The 23,042-nt window shown below is 38.9% G+C and overlaps 1 protein-coding gene across 3 annotated transcripts in view; it reads right to left on the minus strand.

Annotated features, from left to right (window-relative positions):
* LOC137993470 (protein transport protein Sec16A-like) overlaps positions 1-23,042 on the minus strand; it is a 70,070-nt gene that overhangs the window by 17,616 nt on the left and 29,412 nt on the right. For 2 of the 3 annotated variants that reach the window (XM_068839343.1, XM_068839342.1), the window contains exons 6-22: positions 20,620-20,787; positions 18,687-18,930; positions 17,856-17,929; positions 14,453-15,644; positions 13,540-13,616; positions 12,413-12,602; positions 8,877-9,127; positions 7,921-8,185; positions 6,378-7,631; positions 4,803-4,960; positions 3,926-3,984; positions 2,874-3,003; positions 1,597-1,764; positions 1,155-1,252; positions 988-1,069; positions 765-870; positions 576-687 (exon numbers count right to left, since the gene is read on the minus strand). In XM_068839343.1, coding sequence (XP_068695444.1) covers positions 576-687; positions 765-870; positions 988-1,069; positions 1,155-1,252; positions 1,597-1,764; positions 2,874-3,003; positions 3,926-3,984; positions 4,803-4,960; positions 6,378-7,631; positions 7,921-8,185; positions 8,877-9,127; positions 12,413-12,602; positions 13,540-13,616; positions 14,453-15,644; positions 17,856-17,929; positions 18,687-18,930; positions 20,620-20,787 — 4,628 coding nt within the window. The remainder of the gene's footprint in view (positions 1-575; positions 688-764; positions 871-987; positions 1,070-1,154; positions 1,253-1,596; positions 1,765-2,873; positions 3,004-3,925; positions 3,985-4,802; positions 4,961-6,377; positions 7,632-7,920; positions 8,186-8,876; positions 9,128-12,412; positions 12,603-13,539; positions 13,617-14,452; positions 15,645-17,855; positions 17,930-18,686; positions 18,931-20,619; positions 20,788-23,042) is intronic. The other variant, XM_068839344.1, reaches the window with a different exon arrangement.

The following is a 23,042-nucleotide window of genomic DNA, read 5'->3' on the forward strand; positions in this document are numbered from 1 at the left end:
AATAGGCAACAGTATGAGTACCAGTTTAAAAAAATTACATATCATATAAAATGCCACACAAGGCTTAGGGCTGTTATAACCAGTTGTGGGAATCCCTGTTGCAGTGATGTCACCTACTTCACTAGGAGAAGTCAGCTACTTTTCCCCCCTAATTTAAGTAATCAAAGACAGACTCTTTCAAACCTAAGATTAAAAGCAGACCTTCCAACATCTAAAACCCCCAAATCTTGAGGTTTCAAAAATTTACCCCTGAAAAATCTTGAGATTTGGGTCCCATATAGTGAGATTTGCAAAGATTTTGAGGTGAGATGAGTCCTGAGTCTTGCGACCAAATTGTGAAGGTTGGAAGGTCTGTAAAAGTCATTTCGACAAGGTCAACATCAATTTTACTTCCGAAATATATGGCATTTGCCAGTGGCCTGTTAAAAATGGAACGCCTCCAGACACCCCTGCAGAAAGGGTTGGTCAGCCCCCTTCTTGATACTAACGGTTATTCTACTAAAACCAGCCAACAACTTCAAATTCTACTGAAACCTCTGCTGTTGTATTCTAATATGTTGTATCTAGTATATTACTTGTGATTTATTCCTATCATGCTCATCTTGGTGTCTTCATCTAACGGATATCCAAACTGCTCGCCTGCCAAGAGGTAGCAAAGATGCGCCTCCCAGACTTGTTCATTAGACACTGCAATAAATCAACAGAATAATAGTATTATGCATGCATGTTTAACACTTCGATAAAATTGGAAAAGATTTCATTACGTAGAGTATCCCCAAGGCAGGTCATGTTCTTCTTGATGCACTGTGGATGTTGACGAGGTGGATTTGCAACCATTGCTGCAAGATTACGCTGCCAGTCATCAGTTGTCTGAGTGAGAAAGCAGAAGATGCACAAGATGGTTTAAGAATTGAAACAAAGAACATTGGCTATATGTGATATGTGGGAATCTTTCACAATTAATAATAAAAAGCATGAGGATTTTACCATTAATGCTACAGGCTGCTTCCCAGAAAGGTGATCATAGACAGTGCGAATGGGATCGAAGTCTGTCATTGTTTTCATAAACCTTAAAGCAAAGAGAACGCATGTTAATGCCATCATGAAAAAAAGGGTTGTCACAAGATAGGCTTGATAGTGTTAAGGCTTTGTACCTGGTTATTACATCATTATGGACTTTCTTATCCATCTTAGCGGCCAGCATCATCGCATGTCCCCAGAGACCATTTCGCATGCAATATTCGAGTGCATCCTGAAAATGAGATCATTCGACTCATTAATAATTTATCAATGAAAGAAAATGTTTCATTTATATTTGAAGGCTCTGGACCAGATAAAGAAATTTCCCTGGGTGGTTTACATAAATTGCTTATTTGATTTTAAGTACCTTGAAAGACAACTGTAATCCATGGATATGAACACTAAAAGCTGACATTGAATAACCAGTTAAAAGTATTTGCATCATTGTTGCAAAATGAGGAGGATGAGAAAATTGTAGCAAAAACCCTCTTTCAAACAACTTGATCCATCTATGACGCTTAGCCCAAAAGGTGAAAATGCAACCCAAATTCGAATACTATATCCTAGTAGTTATACCTTTGTTGCACCTGCCAAAAGCATCTCTCTGTAAAGTTGGATATGTTTGTACAGGTCAGTTTCTGAAGACGGTTGGCTGTCAGGTGTCATGAACTCATTTTCAGCAGAGCTGTTGTTGGTTCGCCAGTTTTCCATTATGATTTCTGCCAGTTCAGAAGCAACAAATGCCTGAAAGAACACGAGAAAATAACATTTAACTCCACTCAATGACTGCTGTCAAACCACATGAAGTAAGCTGCCATGACTTTCTAACCCTACAACTTAGCCATATGAGTGTCCAAGTTACATGAAGGCATCAAGGCACCTGTACGTCACACTGACAAGTGGATGAACTACTGTAGGTAGGGCAAAGCAACCCTGATACAAGCTGTGCAAGAAGAATTCCAGGTTACTGAAAGGCATATATCTGCATGTACAGAAGGCAAGTACAACTGACTGCTACCCTACTTGATAAAAAAGATTACCACTCTGTATAAATTTACTTTATTTAAACAGCATTTAAGGGAATTAATTAAATGATTCACAAATTTTCACTCCTTTAAGGCCTGTTGACCCTTAGTGCTTGAAATTAGGGGTCATCCGGTTGTCCCAGACGACCAGAAAGTTTACCGGGCAACTAGTTTTTGGTAAAATGAAAAGGTTGGTTGCCCAAAGAAAAAACAACGGACAACCCAGCCAAAAACAGAAACTCACTTGATGGTTTTCTGTTGTCAATGTCTGATAGCAGTGTGAAGTTAACAATAATTAATTTGCTGCAGTTGAGCATTTTCCTGTGTTTTGAATATTTTTGTAGCTTTTACAAAAAATTGTCAGATAGGAGATCAAAGACTCTATTTTGAAAATGCTAAAATTTAAACCTAGATTTCCACAAAAAAAAAAACACAGGTGCACTATGGGATACTCAAGCTCCAATGCCATACGATTATATCAACACGGCATTCATTTAATTGTAGGGGGTTTCCCAATGGGCAACCAAGCATTTATCAGGGCAACCAAATTTACGGGATAAGTTGCCTGGCTTTTGAAACAGGGACAACCTGGATTTTTTTTAAATTTCGAGCACTGAACCCTTAACAGTTACTTCATATGTTGGAAGGATTTGTAAATTCAGCTTGGAATAACCTTACCAGTGAACTGAAGTCATGACTTTTAAGGTATTCTTGACAAAGTTACAGATAAAACTTAAATAATACCGCCCAGATTTTTGCACTTAAAAAGATAAAGGATAAGGATTGTCCAGATCCTGAACTTAGACAACAAGATCATATGGTACATACCCCATTGTGTTTGACTAAGTTTGCTAAGACCTTCCAAACCAAAGATTTCACAACACCATCTGCGGACGAGCTGATAACTGTGCTTCGTTTTTCACAGAAAGTTATCACTTCTGTTCTACTGGAGTACCGGCTGTTGAAAACACATTGCAACATTCCTCAAATTAGGGGCAGAGAACAAACCAATTGGAATTAAATGTAATAATAGTACAGTATACTGCAGGGCCGGTGGTTCCAAAGCAGATTAACGCTAATGCCAGACTACAAATTAACCAAGGAGTTTATTTCTCTACTCCCAAATGCTGTTCAACGCTGCTATTCAGCAAAACGTTACATTAGAAGAAGTCAATCTTGAAAAACAAAAATACAGCAAAAGAAAATTTCACCAAAAAGTTGAAAACATGAAACAAAAGTTTAAGCTAATCCTGGATTAAGTTAATCTGCTTTTGAACAACTGAGCCCAGATTAACCCATTGACGTCCAAACCGGCTGAAACAAGTGATAACTTTATCTGGGTCTCTTGATATAATTATAGTCGAACACAATTTGGTTTGTTTAAAATTAACTATGAGTGACACTCAGAGATTTTATTCGACCTAATGCCAGACTATTTTACTTGTCAATGATGGATGATGGTTCAGGGGTCAATGGGTTAACAATCTCTACAATTAAGCACTCAAACTCTATATCCCCTTTAAACTGCGTCCAATGCCAGACAATTTTACTTGTTGATGGTGGGTTTTTTCAGAATTCAATGAGTTAACAATCTCGGCGTCCAATCAAAAATTATGTTTCCTTTAAATTGGGGATGGTTCACGGTGAAATGGGTAAAATCCCATCAAAATAAATTATTTCAGTTCACAAAAAACACAATCTAGTATAGCAGAGTTGGATAATTCCCAGAATCAAAGCCATGGGTTGAGTTTGTTGGTTCTCTAGTCTGCTATGCAATAAACTTCAGTTGTCCGCTATCACCAAAAACTAACCTGCTGAAATTCCTTTTTGAGATGGGTAACTTTAATATTATTGGAAACAAAAAGAAACATTTTAAGAACCTTGACAGTGGACCAGGAAATATCTTGATGACTTCAATTTCTTCAGCAGTAAATATCATCTGCAAAACAGAGTACAGTAAATTTGTAAAATCAATGAAAGATGGAAAAACTAACTTTTTTATATACCTAGACTTTCACTCAACAAAACCAGCACCGCGTTTGGTTGATTCTTGGTCACGCGCCCCTGATCAAATTCAAATGTATCTCGACTGGGATACAATTTTGCAGTTGTTGCCTGTGCAGGATGTTTTGCTGTGATAGTGAAAAGGAACGTCTAAAATGTATGACAAGGCACTGAATGTCTGGTCCCTCGGAAAACTAGTTAGTTTAATTGGTTTTCCTGAGAGTCCTGATGTTTCCCTCAACAAACATCAGGAATCTCGGGAAAAAAAACTAACTCTTTCTGTTGGGACAATACATTAAGTGTACATTTTTAATTTTACACAAGTCCTGGTTAAACTGGCAAACAATTTAGCCAAAAATTTGTTGCATAGAAAAGCATTCCCCAGCCTGGCCTAGAGGGGGGAAAATGTTGTGGATGCAATCTCACCACTCAGAAGAATTTTCAAGTTACAGATACCAAAGGGGAAAACGTTTCCTTAGAGGTTTGGCTATCATCTCTTGGTCATAAGGCTGAGACTCAAATTCCACAAAGCAAAATCCAACTACAGCAGCAATCTACACTTCATTATTGTCAGTCATATTCACAGACACAGTATGGTTAACCATTTAATACTGAAATACTGGGGATGAAATGGATCTCAGCTCACAGTCTGATGATGAAAAATGAGCAAATTACTGAGGATGAACTGTTCAAGAAGTTAACACTTCAGAAGTTGCATTTTGACAAGACTCTCTATGTCAAAATTTATCCCACCTGCACAGAAGCAATGGTACACCTTGGTGCCTCAGTTTCATTTCCACCAATGACAGATATTAGTCTTCCTCCACTAAATCTCACTATAGGATGTTGAGTTCCGTACAGAAGTGGTGTGAATCGCTCAGGTTGGGAAGTTGGAGTTTCCTCAACAGGAGCTGTAAGGGAAATGATACTCATTACCCAAACCCAAGTATGTTAGTTTTGGCTAAAGTGGTACAATGATCAAAAATTCAAATTAATCTTTTTCCTCTTTGGAATCCAAAACTATGTAAACTAAACACTACGTGACCCAAGTTTTAAGTCTTAATTTCAAAAAGGCACTTGATTATTTTAACCAAAATTTTCCTTTTTAATGGTCCGCTGGGATTAGTACTAACAGAAACTTTAAAATCTTGAGAGAGCTGGATCGAGGAGAAATGACCTTAAAGACTCACTAGTTTAAGAATGCACTGCATTTGTACATGTATACGACTGAATTAACATGCAGCACTGGAGTTTTGGGCTTTCAGATTTTTAAACTTGTGTTTTGCATACATAATAAACTGCATTTACATGCTGAAATTTGAAGCTATTGAGTACATGTAAATGATCAACGATAAAATGATACATGAAATGAATCATACATTGAACTACGGATGTGAAATCAAGTGAAGCTATGATCCTCGCAGTTACGAATGCAATTTTAGCCATGGCCCCATTGAAGTCCTGAATTCTTCAGGCTTCTCTGTGCAATTGCGAAAATAAATGTGAGGATCATAGCTTCCCTTGATTTCAACTCTGTAGTTCAACGCATAATTCAATTCATATATCATTTCATCACTGATTCATTCATCACGGGAACATGAGAATCCACAAATGACCAGCTCCCAACATCAGTGGCTTCATAGCTCAGTTGGTTAGAGCGTTGTACCGGTATTGTGAAGTCACGGGTTCAAACCCCATTGAAGTTCCGAATTCTTCAGGCTTCTCTGCGCAATTGCTAAAACTGCATTCATAACTGCAAGGATAACAGTTTCACTTGAGTTTAATGATGTCACTTTTCCCTAGGTCCTGTGAAATCCAAAACTAGACTCAAAGTAAACAGTCTTTGGATAAATTTTGCCAGGCAGGTGTTAACCAAACACACTTTCAAAATTGGAAGAAAAAAAGTGATTTTTTTTTACCAAAAAATCAATATTTTCTTCCGATTTTGAAAGTGTGTTTGGTTAACACTTGCCTGGCAAAATCTTGAGCTTTGATTCTTATCCAAAGGCTGTTTACTTCGAGTCTAAGTTTTGGATTTCACGGTCCGCCATTACTCATGTTCAAAACTGACCAACTGGACCTCAGAGGGTTGGACCGAGGGAAAAGTGACATCATTAAACTCAAGTGAAGCTGTTATCCTTGCAGTTCAGGAGTTCAATGAAAAACTTGTGCGCTGTTCACCAATTAAGATCAAGCTGTGATTTGACAAAATAATAACAAAAAAACTTATCCTGGCAAGACTATGAATCAAGCCTTCCTTTCAAGACATAAAAAAAACTGGACAAACTTAAAATTGTCCCTTTTTTTATCAATTAATTCAAATCAAACCTGGCACTGTGGCTTGTGACATATAATATCCTGATGTGTTGTACATTCCCTCATAATATTGCGCCATCTGCTCTGGCGTGTAACCTGTGTTGTAATAACCAAGCTGAGCACAGTATTGTTCATAATGTTGTGGATGAAACTGGTATAAATACATCAAGTACTGATATTGATACATGTCCATAGTCTGAGGATCCCCATATGATGGATAGTTGAACCGATGTGCCGCATATGCAGCATCATACGGGCTGTTACTGTCATAAGATGGAGTGTTATGCCCACTGTGAAATGAACTTCGATACAAGTCTTCCCGAGAACTTCGCTTATCATCATAACCTCCATAGGGTTGTCTCGATAAATAGTCACGACCATAGTAAGAGTTATGGTTATCGTAACTATCCCGCCGAGGATAACCCCGGCTATCATACACTCCCCTGTCGTAGTCCCTATCATAATGTCCTCTGCCATAGTCATTCTCTCTTTGAGCATAGTCTCTCCTACGGTCACAATTCCTTCTTTCATAATAGAGTCTTTCATTATCCCTCTCTTGATCATAGTAAGGATCCCTTCTTTTTTGGAGGTCATCAGGATCTCTCTCGTCATCAGAATAATAAGAATCTCTTCTATGTGGGTGATATTGGTTGCCAGGTTCCTTTGGATGATCATGTGAATGACCGTAGTCTCTATCATGGGAATGTTGCAAGGATTCAGTTCTCTCAAAGGACTGAAAAGATTGATTTGGATGTGACGAATCTTGGGAAGAATGTCCAGACAGATGGTGTGATTGATCATTGCTTGAAACAGAAACTGAAGATGCACTTGATGGGTTAGACAGATTTGATGCATTTGATGCTAGATGTGGATTGCTACTAGTTTGCAAGGATCCTGGCTCTGCATTTGTTACTGATGCAGACACCTGAGTGGTTTTCTTTTTCAGCTGTTTTTTGGCTCCTTGAAGTAAGGTTGCCAATGGCATTTGTGAGCACAATTCATTCAGTCGTTCCTCAGACACAGTTTTTACTGGTAGTGGTTGCGACACTTGTGCTACTCCTTGAACATTGCTGGGTGGTGGTGTTTCTATGATGTTTTCCTGAACATTTTTATTACTAAGAGGTACTTCGGCTGGTGTAGGTGGCAGTGTACTGTTGACGGTCGAGCTAGAAGGGTTCATGTCAGCAGTGAATGGCTCTGTAACTTGTCCCTGGCTCTTTGGATTAAGATTCAAATCTAACCGCAGCTGTTGAGCAGTTTGAGTTTCTGATGAAAAATAATAATTATTCATTTCTTATTAATGGTACATGTACATGTAACTAATAGTTATTATGTCAGTAACAAGATAAATAATTATGATGGCATAGATGACAGAGATGATCTTTGGTAGAACTACCTAAATTGGAAAACAGAAATTGCTGAAATACTAGTAAAAAGCTGCATTTGCTACACTCATAATGTTGCATAAGGATCATATTCATATTAAAAAAAATAGGAGTTTTCACAGAGAAAATTGGCATCAAGAAGAGTGAATAAGAGATGTCTTTGGGCAAACCTGGACAAGTCTGTGACATCACTGGCATGGCTTTCTCAGCCTCGGCATTTGCAGCATCCAAAGTTTCCTGCACTAACAATGTCAAGTCTTGAGGAAATGGATTGCAATCACTCCTTTCATTGTGCAAAACTGGATTCTCATTCTCAGAATCAGACTCCTCAGGTGTTTCAAGAACTTCCGCTTGATCACTGGTATCTTTGAATAGTCTCATAACATCAGTAAGAGGCACTAGGTGTGGCAAATCAGGAGGGGGTTGTTCCTTCTGCTAAAGATAACAAAGAAAAAAAAATCAAATTATTAATTCAAATTACTAACCCAGGAACCTCAGAGCCACTCACCCAGACAGGGTTTTCCAAGAGGTGCTACACCAAATTGGAATTTAGAGATCTTGGTTTTTGTGGAGAGGGAAACTGGAGAACCAGGAGGAAAAGAACCAACAACAAACTCAACCCACATATGGCCTTAAGTCTGGGAACCAAACCCTGGGAACATTGCTTAGAGGCAAGTGCTATCACCACTGCACTATCCCTGCTCCCCAGAAACAAATCAGAAATGATAGAGCGGTTTTCAAATGAGTGTCGTCAAACCAAAACCAAAGTAATTACTTTGGCCAATCAAAAAGGACGGAGACAATCCAGTAGACCAATCAAAACTCTAAGTAATTACACCTAGCCGACACAAAGCGCGAGAAAATGTGCACGCGTGAACCACGATTGGTTTTGGTTTCACTTCTGAATGGTTGAAAAAATGGCGCAAGAACTTTGAACCAATCACTGAGTGAAGTAATGCAAAACCAAAGTAATTTGCTAATTACTTTCTACACTCAATTGAAAACCACTCTAATGACAGTCATCCAATGGAGGATAAATTTGACCCCACAAAACTCCCTGATTTCATTAGCTACTTCAGTCACCAATGCCACTATTTTCAACATGCAACTTTAAATTATCTCATACCTGCTTGTCTGATGGAGGCAGGTTATTTGTGCCACTCCTTTCTGCAATTTCAATCAGGGGCCCTGTTGCTGCTGGAGCCAACACACAAGGAGTTGGCAACATGGTATTAGCGTTCATCCACAAAGATGTGCAAGGTGACGACGCAGGTGCCTTTCCTGCAAGTTGTTTCTGCAAGAAGGCAACCTGTCGTGCATCACGAGGGCTGTCGGGTTCAGCAAGGAGTTTGTTTACTTCTGGTAGCTCTGTAGAAACTGAAGGAGATATTATTACTATTGCTATTTTTTATTCCAATCCACCAAAACAAATAAACAAGACGTAAAAGATATACAAATCAAGTAACATCACCGTACGGTAAATTACATTTTCACATGCCTGATACAAAACTAATGCAGTAAATAATTGGTCTACATGATCTGATTTTAAGGCAAACCTAGTGAGAATTGCCATCTCATTGCTTAAGTGCAAAAGGAAACTCTGAAAGTCCAGAATGCCACCACTAGTAGATAATAATGTGGTACACATGCATTTGGCAATAATAAGAGAACAGTTAATAATTCCAGTTTCTCGATTTTTGATGCCACCTATACATAATTATGCTTTCTGATAAAAATACCGGGTATCTTTTGATTGAATTTCCTGTGCCTCCAAGTGATTCCAAAATGACAAGGAAGCATTGCATGTCATCAACAAGTGGTTAAGTGATTGATTTGCAAGGTTTATTAATCATAAATAAAGGACAAAATTAATTTCATTGCTTGTTATGCCTTCACAAAATAAGCTGGATTGTGTTGTGTGGTTGCTTTCCACATCTCACAATGAAACCCAGACAACAAAGCTGAGCCTCTTTGATGTGGAACATTCTTTTGGCCAGCGTCGGAGCCTTTCTAATCTCTCACTGAAAAACGTCCCCAGTAATTTTTCTGCATATGTATATCTGGTTGTTTTGATAGAGTAGTTGATTTAAAGCCTTTATTTAATTTTCCTTGCATGCTTTGGCTTTGATGCCATCGAACATGGCCAAAAACATTTCAAAATTGTGACCTTTCGAGCGGAAAAGCTCGCTAGAAAGAAGAATGGCCATTAACAGAGTACTGCAGTAAAGAGCAGAACAGAAAAGTTTTAGACTCTTGCAAAAAAAAGTCGAATGATAGCCTTGCTTCTGCTAAAGTGCCATTTCAGTCCACGAGTGAAAGTGAAACCGCGCTATCGGGAAGATGTGTTGTCAAAGGGTCCAGCTTGGGTTTGCTTTCTGTTTTCTCCTAAACGAGGTTGGTGACCTATGTTTTTTTTTTGGCATAATTTTATCCTCTTACTCCCCCTCTTTGTGCTGTAAAACTTAAAAAAAAAATTACATCAGAAAACAAAGTTAGAGGGAAAAAAGTATTCGTAGTCATCACTTGTGGACACAAAATTGTCTCCTCGAGATCACACACCCGAGGAATGTGTGTAGTCAGTGCCTTTTCATGATGTGTGCCTGTTGCATAAAACAAACATTAAATTGTTCCTTTTGAATAACTGATACAATACACTTGTTTTGTTATTTCAAGAATTACATCAAAGCTGTGCTTCCTGTTCCTGTGAAATGTAGCATGAACAGATGGAACAAACTTGTCTTTGATAGATGAAGTCGCAATGATTAAGTGTGAGTAACTTGAGCAAGTTATATCTCCCAAGCGAGCTTGGTGACCTGTTTGTTTAATTGCACATTTCGAATCACCATAATGTAGGGAACAATCACAAATAGTTTAAAGAAAGTCTTACGACAACTTCTATTACTAAGGAATCACCTTAAAGCAACTGCTCTTAAAGGACCCTTCCTAGTCACCTACTTTACATTGCACGCCCACAAAACTTCAGTTGCCATTTTCGGTGCAACCAAAAATTCGGAATTCTATGACTGTCAGAGTAATCTGTTTCCATCGGACATCAAATGGGCTATTTAATTCTGCTTTCCATGGAAAAATAAGCTATGTTTATAATAATTTCATTTTCTATGATTATTTATGTATGACTTGCTCTTCGCAACATGTCATTGAATGGAAACGGAGATGTTATTGAACAACATCTAATCTCTTGGAGTAGAAGGGAGGAGTACCGCAATTATTCAGTTGTGATTCCTCGAAGAACAGCGGGCATTTAAAGGCTAGAATGATCAGAATCAATGTATTATCATTTCTGCAAAGTAGAGAAATAATTTCTTGGATTACATTGCAAGGAGTCACAAACAGTGAATTCACCGTCAGATTCTGGTTCAAATAATGTTATACGCGTCTTCCGCTCAAGCTGACAGCACTGAACACAGGCAAACATTTGAATATTGATCTCTATGACAATCTGTAAAAGTCTATATCTTTTCGTTGTTCATTTCATTTTCTCACTGATAATAAAACTGAATTTGGTGGAACTGAGCAAGCTTGCGTGTGACGTATTGTGATATTGATCTGGAAAGTAAAAACTATAGAGGTCAGCTTGTGTTTACTTTACAGGAACAAGACATTTTTGTTGGATAATTCAACACCCATTTGAGGATTTGGTAAACTATAAAATGAAGAAATTCTAGGAAGAATAATAGATTTCATCTGATGCTACAAGTGTGTATTGTGATTATTTTGTGAGAGCGACAAATGAAACTATCTTTAGTTTACTTTTACTGAGACACAATACTGCTTATCATTATTTACAAAGTACCATGCAAGCAACAAATTAAACTAAATTAAACTGCCTTGCTTTGTTTTCATTGGTAACTTCTTGGTAATCAATTAAATGCAGCTGAGCCAATAAAAATATCTTGCATTTTCTCACGATTATTTTTGGTTTGGTCACGTTCCAAGAGTAATACAACACCAAACATGTCAACAAAAATTTGGGCGTGGCTGACTAGGGTCCTTTAAACAGTTTTCTCAAAAGCTGCCTATTCCACCTAGTTAGATAAGAACTTTGTGGCATCTACGGCTGAGAAAAAAATATGAGTCCTGTCTTCAGCAAAGATAACATTCCAGCATCATGAAAGAACCAAAACTAATTATGTTCCAAATTAAAAATAAAAAAAAAAGTCCAAAGAAAAAGGGGCAAACTGGTTTCAATAAATACCGAGAGCCGATGAAAAGTGTTAGCTACTGCACCCAGAAAAGTCCACCATGTTTTTCCTAAATTGAATGAATGAATTAAAGACAGATTCCTTCAAACCTAAGATGAAAATTAATTTGACGAACACAACATGATGTTGTCTAGACATGATCATAAATTTGCTATTAAAAATGGCACGCTCACAGACACCTTAGAGAAAGGCGGCAATATTGACACAGTCGGTTTATTACTCTACTCAAACCAGTCATCAACTTCAAATTTTATTAAAACCTGTGGGTAGTTAACCTCCTCGAATTAGATCAACTTACATGAGTCGTTTATTAATAGCAATGCAATCATCTTGTTCACACTTATAGAATAAAAGAAGCTGAGGGAGGTGACTGCATGGCTGTCAATGAACTCTCATGGCAAGCAGCTTGCTAATCTTGATGATTGAAATTGACCTTTACCTGTTGTTACTTCCTCCTTCTGCACAGGAAGCCCATTTTCCTGGAACACTGGGTGATCTTGGTGCAACACAGATGGATTTTCTAAATCGGCCACTGGCTCTGCCATTTTGTCTGGATCTTGTCTTTGCTCACTTGAATCACTGACTAACGATGACGCCAGTTTCTGAGGAGGTATTGAAATTTCTTCCACCTGTGTTGTGAGAAAATCCATTTCACTTAATTTCCTTTCAGTGTCTGGCTTTGGAGCCAGTTCTTGAATAGCACATGGTCCTACATGTCCTGGACCAAGTTCTGTGGCTTTGCACCCACAAGCCTGCTGAGCCTGTTGAGAGCATTCCTTATTGGCAAAATCACCTTTTCTTTAATAACAATAAATGATGATGATAGCCCAGGACATCTACATGTAAAGCTATGGGATTAAAAAATAACCCCTAAGGCCACTGGTATGTCTGCTGATAACGTCCATAGCCAAGATATTGTCTGAAAAATGAATATTTGGCCGAGAAGAAAAGCTTTGGGAGACAAAATGTGAAATTTTGAGGACAATTTAACTCAGCCAAGGACATTATTCAGCTGACATACTAGCAAGCCAGAAAGAGGTTTATTTATCTTTTAAATAACTCTCCCATCAATTTTTGTATCATGGAAAAATTTGCTCAACGTTTCTGTACTTTCCAGAGCAGCAACCAGCCTTTTGATTTTACCATCACTAGACCCTACAAAACAAGTTTGTTTTTCCTCCATGTAAAATACAAGTAATAAAGATGAAAGGTTGCCACTGCTGGCTGGCTTTTTTCTGATGGCTTTGTCAAAACAAACTGGTTCTTGCATGGTATCCATCCTGTGATTTTATATAATGATGTTAAGTAGCCAATATAATAACACAAAAATCAATGGGTGGCTTATAAATCTTGATTCGCTAGGGTAACAAGACCAGCTGTCCTACGTTCCGTATCCCACGTAATGGTGCAGGAAAAAGAAGTTAACAGTAATAGCAAAAGTCAAAACAACAATTAACTATTCTTAAGTCATGAGAACGTGAATTTACGTTGTATTTGGTGATGAGGACATCTTGTTATCTTGAAATTACAATAATTTTTTGCTGAAATGTCTCAAGTCACACGAACCTGATTCAATGGCAGACTGTCATCTTTGACACTTGGAGTTTCAACAGATGCCCACATGCTGTTTTGAGGTTCCTCCACTGGTGTAAGAAAGTAAAGCCGTAAAGACAACCATTAAAAGAAAAGCGAAATGAAGTTGACAATACTAACAGGTTATTGTAAACACCTGCAGATAAGCAGCACCTTTTCCTCAAAAATCTTCACTGGAAATCAGGGGTGCGGCTTATCTGCGAGAACAATTGAAAAAGGCTTCTTCCGACCGGTGTCCAGTTTTCCATCTTCGCATTCGATCTGGTTACTAAGCTATGAACGTTCTGCTCACGCTTATTGTAATGCAAGAAGCTATGTAAAAACTGTATTGAATGAAGAAATCCCTGTCAACAAATACCAGAAAAAGATCAATCATATGTCAAAGTTGGTAGAAACAATGTTCATTATAATTTATTAATATGTAAGTGCTAAAATTGTGGGTAAGACTTATTTGAGGGTAAGATTTTAAGTTTTTCCATTTCAATGTTAATAGTAAGTTTACGTTCAATGAAAAGGGGATGAAAAGACTCGACTTTGGATCTCTTTTGATTTCTTTCAAAAAAACTTTTTTTCCATAATTTAAGCTGCTAAATTCGAGGCGCGCCTTATCTGTGGGTGTTTACGGTACTTTGAACACCAAACAATCAAGAATTATTAATTGTGTAAGTTGTAAACTGAATAAAGATTTGACGAGTATTTCATCTTACTCGTAATAATAATTATTCTTCTTGAGTGCTATTCCCTGTCTCTTAAATAATGGGTGAAAGAAGATGAAAAAGTCTTACAGTAGCTGTTGTTATTTGACCTAATTTCTCATTATTTCTACAACTCGCTGCCTGTTGACAGAGGATCTACTCCTTTCTGAAATCTCAATGTCACGACTCACCAGATTGAGGTAAGCCTCTCCCTGATTCAGCAAAAGCCTGGTGTGCAACACTTGGGGGATCCCACAATGGAACCTCAGTTGGAGCTCTGTAGTCAGGTACCAAAGCAGGACCAAATGGCTTGTTAGGGATGGTAGTTGATTCACATGTTGCTTGGGATTCCCAAGGGCCATTCAACATATCACCACTGGCTATATCGGTGGATAATAGCTGTACTTCTGAACTTGATGCCTCCATTGGTTTCCTGTAGTCAGGTACCACAGCTGGACCAAATGGCTGGTTAGGGATGGTAGCTGATTCACAAGTAGCTTGGGGTTCCCTGGGGATTTTGATCCTATCATCACTGACAATATGAGATGATTGTTGTACTACTAGGAGTGAAGCATCAGTTGGTGTCCTGTAGTCAGGTACCACAGCAGGACCAAATGGTTGATTGGGAATGGTAGCTGGTTCAGATGTAGCTTGGGGTTCCCTAAGGGAATTGAACATATCACCACTGGCTATATCAGTGGATGATAGCTGTACTTCCAGCATTGAAGCCTCCATTGGTGTCCTGTAGTCAGGTACCACAGCTGGACTAAATGGCTGGTTAGGGATGGTAACTGATTCACGAATAGCTTCGGGTTCCCTGGGTATGTTGAGTCTATCATCACTGACCACATGAGATGATTGCTGTACTACAAGCAGTGAAGTGTCAGTTGGTGTCCTGTAGTCAGGAACTGCAGCAGGACCACATGGCTGGTTAGGGATGACAGCTGACTCAGATGTAGCTTGGGGTTCCGTAGGGACATTGAACATATCACCACTGGTTACATCAGTGGATGATACCAGTACAGCCTCCATTGTTGTCCTGTAGTCAGGTACCACAGCAGGATCAAATGTCTGGTAAGGGATGGAAGCTGGTCCAGATGTAGCTTGGGGTTCTCCCACGAGATTAAATCTATCACCATTGACAATCTGATCAGGGGTTTCCTGCACCTCTTGCAGAGAAGCTTCAGTTAGTATCTCGTAGTCAGGTACAACAGTGGCACCAATTTCCTGGTAAGGGATGCCAGCTGGTTCAGATATAGTTGTAAGCCCATCGCTTAGAATAGATGCTGAATTGTCTCCAAAAGACTCAGTTGATGACAGTTGCAACTGTGGTAGTGAGGTACCAGATGATGGCCTATATTCAGGGGTTGAAACTTGACCAGCCTGGGGGGCAGAAAGTGTTTAAATTAATGAGGTAATGATTTTATCATTCCAGATCACCTGATGCACCATATTTTTATCTGCAACTCAGGAAGAATCATTTAAACTGACAAAGGATGAAAATATGTCCAGAAATTCTCCTAATATTAGAAACACATGAAAATTTGGTTTTATCAAACGTGTTGTTAAGGGTCAAATTACCACCGTGAACGATTTGGAAAGCTGACGTTTCAAGCGTTAGCCCCTGGTCAGAGCGAATAGAGGAATTGTGGGTGTTGTAGGTTTTTATGTGGATGTGGAGGAGCTTTGCCATTGGTGGAGATATGGTAACATGAATTTGTAAATAAATTAATGGAATGAGAAGCGTCCATTGATTCCATGAGGCTGGAGTGGTGATAGGCCGCAAAACTGTCATGTTGTGGTGTGCCACTGGTTTTGATGCACCTGTGTCCTTTTTCTACATCTCATAGGTGTCCGTGAAAGCAGTCCGCCAATCTTCTCCCTGTTTCGCCTATGTAGGTTTTCTTACATAGTGTGCAGGTTATGCAATGGATGACATTTGTGGAGATGCATGTAAAGTGGTCGGTGATTTTAACGGATCGGTTCGGTCCTGAGATCTTAGCCATGTTAGAAATAAAAGGACAACTTTTGCATCTTGTGCGTGTACATTTGAAGGTTCCCGGTTGGTTGTCAGACTTAAATGCGCTCCTAACTAGAAAGTTACCCATAGTAAGCTTTTGTTGCGTTTGAATGAAATGAGAGTTGGTAGAGAAAATATATGTTTAGTTTCGGGATCACTGCGGGAATTTGAAGTTTTTGAGAATGACATTTTTGACTGCAAGGTTTTGTGGATGGTAGGTGAGGGTGAATGGAATTCGGTTGGTTTCTTTGTTCTGTGGCAATTGTAGTGCGCGGTCCCTCGGTCGATGTCTTAGGCACGATTGGCACACTATGTAAGAAGACCTACATGGGCGAAACAGGGAAAAGAGTGGTGGACCGCTTTCGCACAAACACCTAGAACAAAAACGACACAGATGCATCAAAACCAGTTGTGTGCCACTTCAATCTTCCGAATTACTCACACCAACACATGACAAATTTGCGGCCTATCCTCACACCACGGGCACACAGAAAGACGCAAGAATCTGGAACAAAACCTTTCAACTAGGTACACTCCATCCTCACGGAATCGAAGAAGACAATTTTTGAAAGGTAGAAATATTATTACTCACTCCAGCATCATCCCCTCAGCTTTCTGCTGATCACAGAACACAATTTCTGATCATTCAGCAAAACGATAAGAGGATGATGCAGTTCACCTGGAGAGAAGGTAATCAATCTTTTTTTATCTCTTGAAGAAACTATAAAGCAATGTGGAAGAGACCTTTGACAAAAAAAGTCAGAGATCCCCATTGTGAAAGAAATTGTACAATACAGATGACAGGAGACCCTGTTACAACATATTGTGTCAACTTCCTTCATAAATTTGTAACTTCCAACAAGCATGCACCGATTCCATGTAATGATTCCTTTAGAAAAAAGGGTGTTTATTGCCAATTACCTGTACTCAATTTCTCTGAGCAACTGGCAACAACATGACTCGCAAACATTGACTTCAGGTACGGATTTAGAACTGAGTTTGTGGGCTTTTTGATTCATGCAAGCTTGAGTAATGAACAATGTTACTAATCATTTCAGGTTTGAAAAATTACTCCCAAGAATCGGACTACGTTTAGATTAGACCTGATCACAATACCACCTCTGATTGCTCTGCAACAAAGAAGCCTCACGAGGGATTGCCTGGTGTAATGCAAACTCATGGAACATGCAAGGAACACAATACTGCCATGTTTTTTTCTTGCAAAAATCTAGCAGTAATTTGTAAATGTCTTAAAAATAAATAATACCGAAAACTGATGGCATGCATTCCATCACAAATCAAGACTTCTGGGTTTTCTGGTTATAGCGAGGCCGAAAATGAATAAACACTAACCAGGAGTTTCTCTTTGTTAAGCAATTTATTAATGGATCAATGTTTTAAAGGACGTGAAGAATAGCAGCATTGTTAGGATATGACCCGTTCGTGCAAACAGTTTCACTTTATGAATTTGCATATATTTCAAGCATGAAATTTGTGTATACACGAGGTCCCATTTTTAGTACTTAAGGGTGTCCAAATGCAAAATAACACTGCCACAGGTTAGCCCGCTGTACCTTGTTCTCAGTGAGTGATGCCCATGCGCTACTATGTTGTTCCTCTTCTTGACCAAAAAAGTTGGCAGCATCGTCTACACAAATGATGTTTAAAAATGTCAAAGAGTTGGATCAAAGATGAAGACAATAATTTCTGGAATTCTTGACTTTCAGAAATGTTAAGAAACTATAACCCACTGACACCTCAAATGCCCCAGGACACCACCAGTTGACGTGTCAAATCATCTGGCATTAGATTGAGTAAAATTGTGCAAGTCTCACTCCCATGGGTCAATGGGTCAATTAATGGAGGGGACTGATTAACCCACTGACATATCAAACCCCCTGGGATGACCCCAGTTGACAAGTCAAATTGTCTACTGTAAGTCTTATTCCCACGAGTCAATGGATTAACTAATGGAGGGGACATAGTTTTTGACTGCTTGACACAAAAATTATAACTTCTGAAGAAAGCTAAAAGAAACTTTGCTACCCTAAAAAGATCTGGAAATGATCTTAAAAAAATAGGCATCATGAACGATATAGGAGCGTTTGTTGATTGATGCATAACCAACCCACATGATTTTTTCTCAGCTGACTGTAAAAATTAATACAATATTTCTATCCAGCTCTATTTATCAGCTTCACACTGGACTGATTTAAGCTTTACATTATTCAATAACATGGTATTGGGTGATAAATACATGCCAAGCAAACAAATAAATTAAGCGTATTTTACAAATCATCTTAAATATGTCATGTTGTTTTTGTTTAACTGGTCCTGAAATTCAAATCAGCCATTTGGTACAACTTTATCACAGCACCTGAAAACTACAAGATCTTGTCACTTACCAGATTTAAATGAGCCAGCCATTGGATCACCTACTGTTGGGTGACCAACACTAAGAAGATTAAACCTATCACCATTGACAAACCCTGTAGATGGATGCAGAATCTCTGGTGTTGAAGCCTCAGTGGGTGTCCTGTAGTCAGGTACCACATCTGGACCAAAGTGTTGGTAAAAGTCAGATTGCGTGTCATATGTTGCTGTAGTTGCCAACCCATCACTTGTAACATGAAATTTGTCAGCAATTGTCTGGAAATGATTTGCAAAAACAAATCTAATTATTATAGAGGCATGTCCTCCTGAAGAGGTGTAGTTAATCTGGCTGTGCCTTTTTATACCATGCCCAGTATAGATTTCACTACATGTATTTTCTTTTTTTTGGTTATTAAGTCGTAATAGCATAAGGGCTACTCTCAAGAATAAAGTATATTCATTGGCCTTATTTAAAACAAGCAATCTTGGATTTCATTCTGAGGGGTTGCAATGTGTGGTTCCAGAAAATATCCATACCCCCCTCCCATGGAGAGTTTTTTTCCAGTTTGACCCCCCCACCCCACTGGATTTTCCGTTCCAGAGGGCTTCACGTTCCTCCCCCCACCCCCTGGAATTTCCATGATTTTTCCACTTGGTCCCCCATACCCCTTGGAAATTCCAAATCCAAAAAAAAAGACTTAATTAATGTATTTTGATTGACTTACGGCTGCAATAAAAATTTCATTCTCCTAAAAACGGCCGTGGAAATTCTAGACATATTCACATACACGTTGAAATGTTCAAACTAGCAACTGTTCAATTGAAAGAAGTTTTCATTCCAAAAATCCAAAAGAAGTACTGAAAGTTGATGCTATTTTAAGTGTATATCGTATATGTTTTGTAACCTAGTCGAAGTTTGAAAAAACCCCAATGCTAATCTCCACGATATTTTTTTATGTTGCAGGTATAATTTTTATCTGCAGTAGCATAATTTGTGAATCGTACTGTTTACATTATTTTTCGTGTGTAGCCGTGAACTGACTTTGCTTTTCAGCAGGAATCATGTGCCGTCACACATGTTTTTTTCAACACCTGTTTATCAAATGTTGCTTAAATTTGTCTTTCACCAGGAACGCTTCAATAAAGTTATAAGCTTTGTCTCGGTAGTTTGTAAATGACAGTACATTTTTTAATGCCTTAGGATTTTTCAACTGGTCACACATTTCATGTGTGAAACATACTTTTCAAGTTCAATCCGGTAACTAAACAACCAAATGAAATCTTCACTGTCTCATCACCGTCGACGGCTACAAATACATCAGGACAAAATTATGGCACTGAAATTATCAACTTTGCTAACATTTACAAACTCTTAACTACACGGATAATGATGAAACCATTTGATAATCTAGTTATCGAAGGTTCGAAATTTGCGGGGAATTGTACTTAACAGGAATAATATGAGTACAAACAAATGATCTTAATCAAAACATCGTAATAGTGTAATAACGTAACAAGCTTTTATTACTTACGATAACCGAGCAATGCAAGTGAAAAGTATGTGGATACTCAGTCGTAATGGTGCAATAATGTATTAATATGCCTTATTGAGCATAGCCTAATAAAGGAAAAGTGTATGGATACTCTGTTGTAATATCGTAATAATGTAATCAGAATTTTTGAACCACAGACTGAAATCAACAGTCCATGAAGTGGGCCATTGTCCATGGATGTCTGAGATTGATAGTAACAAGAATGGAGAAAACAGAGCTGCCATGAAAGGGTTCCAGATAATAGTGTAATGATCCATTAACTAAATTTTACTTGCGTGACGGTAAAACTGCCTATAAATGAGAACTAATTTCTACTTTTGGAACAAACTTTCACTTCCAAAAAGGTCTGACTAGACTGAACTTGGTTATAGACTACTGAAGGCAAATTATGAAATAATTCAAATTTGTTTACCTGTGCTGATGCAGTAGGCTGATAATCATTATGGGTAGTGTTCCTGTGAAATGATTGAATATAGGGGGAAATTTCAGTTTCCTCCTCTACCCAAGAGCTTATTTCAGGGTCCATATGGCCTGGAGTGGACTCCACTGATGAATACATGTATGATGTCTCGCTATTGGTCTGTAAAAAGATTTTAACACCAAAAATAATTATATAAGACTACGATCAATGTTCTTAAAAGCTGGGCACCCTTAGCCTTTTCCAGGTGAGTGGTTTTCAAATGCAACGATTGGTCATCAACACTTTCAAGGCCATGACAGCCTTAGTGATGAGTCAAATCAGGGGTGGATCAATATCGCTTTCCACCGTTTTACCGAAATCGGTCAGAAACAAAGGAAAAGGAAGTTTGGAGAGTTAAAATCCAAAAAAATTCTTGGGCAGAGCAGGGACCCGTACCCCCCTAGAAACGTTTTCGTTGTTTTGGAAACCGGTCATTATTTATCCTACCTGCCCCTGAAAATATATTGGCATTAGCCTCAGCAAAATATATAAATAACAGAGGCCAAAATCAATATAGAGAGGACAAAAACATTATGGAAATAAAAGCTTACTAGTCTTACTCTAAGTATTACCACGTCTCAACCAATGGGATAAGACTATTTCGAGACATCTTTTGCCGCGGTAATCATACCAAAAACAATCCAATCACTACCACGCTCTGTAGTAACATTACTGCCATCAGGTAATGTTACTTGTAAGGGCGCCGATTATTTTGCGAAATCTTTGAAATCGCGCAAAAGAAATTCTCTGAGCTCTTGAATGTCAATGAACCGAGATGTATTTCCAAAAGAAAAGCGAAATTTTTGTGAAGAGTGTAACGTTTCTACGTCTTAGGGAAGACAACACGTTTTCTAAGATTGTTAATCACTATACTGAAGATGAGAAAAGACTGCCTGACTCACACAAGATATCCTGCTAAGAGCGGTAAAACAAGGACGTGTTGAATTACAACGAGCGTGACGGGATTAGAATAATGTCACATCTCCCTTCCTTTCGGAGGTAATGGAAAATAAAAAAAAAACGAGAGTTACAGTAGGAAAGAATATCCTCAATAATCTAAACGGTATGACAACTAATTGGTACTCTATAATACTTATCATCATGAAACAAGATTCAATGTCAGTTTTTTTTTTGTTTGTTTGCTTTTTTTCTTTTAATCTTAATCTTAAAGCAAAAAAAAAAGTTTATTGAAAGCGTTCTGGAGGTCTGACAATCCTGCCACTGCGTGTTGTTGTTGGAACTGGAGTTGTACAGGTTCCGCTAGCTGGACGATGTTCTACAGTGGTCGGCGCTATTGATGGTGGTGTGGGCTCATCTGGACAAACTTTGTTACGCAGTTCCTCGGCCTTGGCTTGAGCACGGGTGGGCTCATCTGGACGAACTTTGTCAGGCAGTTCCTCAGCCTTGGTTTTTGGAGTCTCTTGCGTTCGTCGCAAGTGTCTTCTGTTCCTCCTGTACACGCTGCTGTCCTCAGTCCTGATGCGGTACGACCCTATGTCTACCTTCTCGTCCACTTGGGCTTGCACCCAATTCTTCTTTCCCAGCTTCAGTGCTTGTACACGTACTGTGTCATCGGGCTTAAGCTCCTGTAGTTCCCTTGTTCCCTTATTGTAGTGGAAGGACTGTTTTGACTTCTGTAGTTTGAGCTTCTGATCAACGTCAGGTACCTTGGGCTTTAGAAGCTTGCTTGACGTCGGTAGTAGAGTCTTGGTCCGCCTACCGAAGATTCGCTGACTTGGTGATGAATTAAGCATCTCGGAAGGTGTGTTTCTCCAGTCGAGTAGTGCCAAGTAGGGGTCGTACTTGCTATCAAGGGCCTTCTTCATTAACGTCTTAGCCGTTTTGACCGCGTTTTTGACCTTGCCATTGGACTGTGGGTACCCTGGAGAGCTTGACACGTGCTCGAAGTGATAGAGATTTGTAATCTCTTGGAAGTCTGATGAGGCAAACGGTTGGCCGTTATCAGAGACGACCGTATCTGGGATTCCGTGTCTCGAGAAGTGCGGCTTTATCTTGTTAATAACTTCCCTTGCTGTCTTCGTGGTAAGTCGATCCACTTCGAAGAAGCTTGAATAGTAGTCGACAGTAACAAGGAAGTCCTTTTGGTCGAGTTCGAATATATCAACTGCTACTTTCTCCCATGGTCTTGTGGGAAGTTCATGACAGATCATGGGTTCCTTTGCTTGTTCGCTGCGGTAGTTGTTGCAGGTTTTGCACCTCGCAACATATTCCTCAATCTCTTTGTTCATCCCGGGCCAGTAAAGAACTTCGCGAGCTCTACGTAGGCATCCCTGGATACCAATGTGACTTGCATGAATCTTGGCCATCATTTCACTACGAAGGCTGGAAGGAATGACTATCCTTTCGCCCTTGAA

Source organism: Montipora foliosa, chromosome 2 (genome assembly GCF_036669935.1).
Source record: "Montipora foliosa isolate CH-2021 chromosome 2, ASM3666993v2, whole genome shotgun sequence".
NCBI classification, from domain to species: Eukaryota; Metazoa; Cnidaria; class Anthozoa; order Scleractinia; family Acroporidae; genus Montipora; species Montipora foliosa.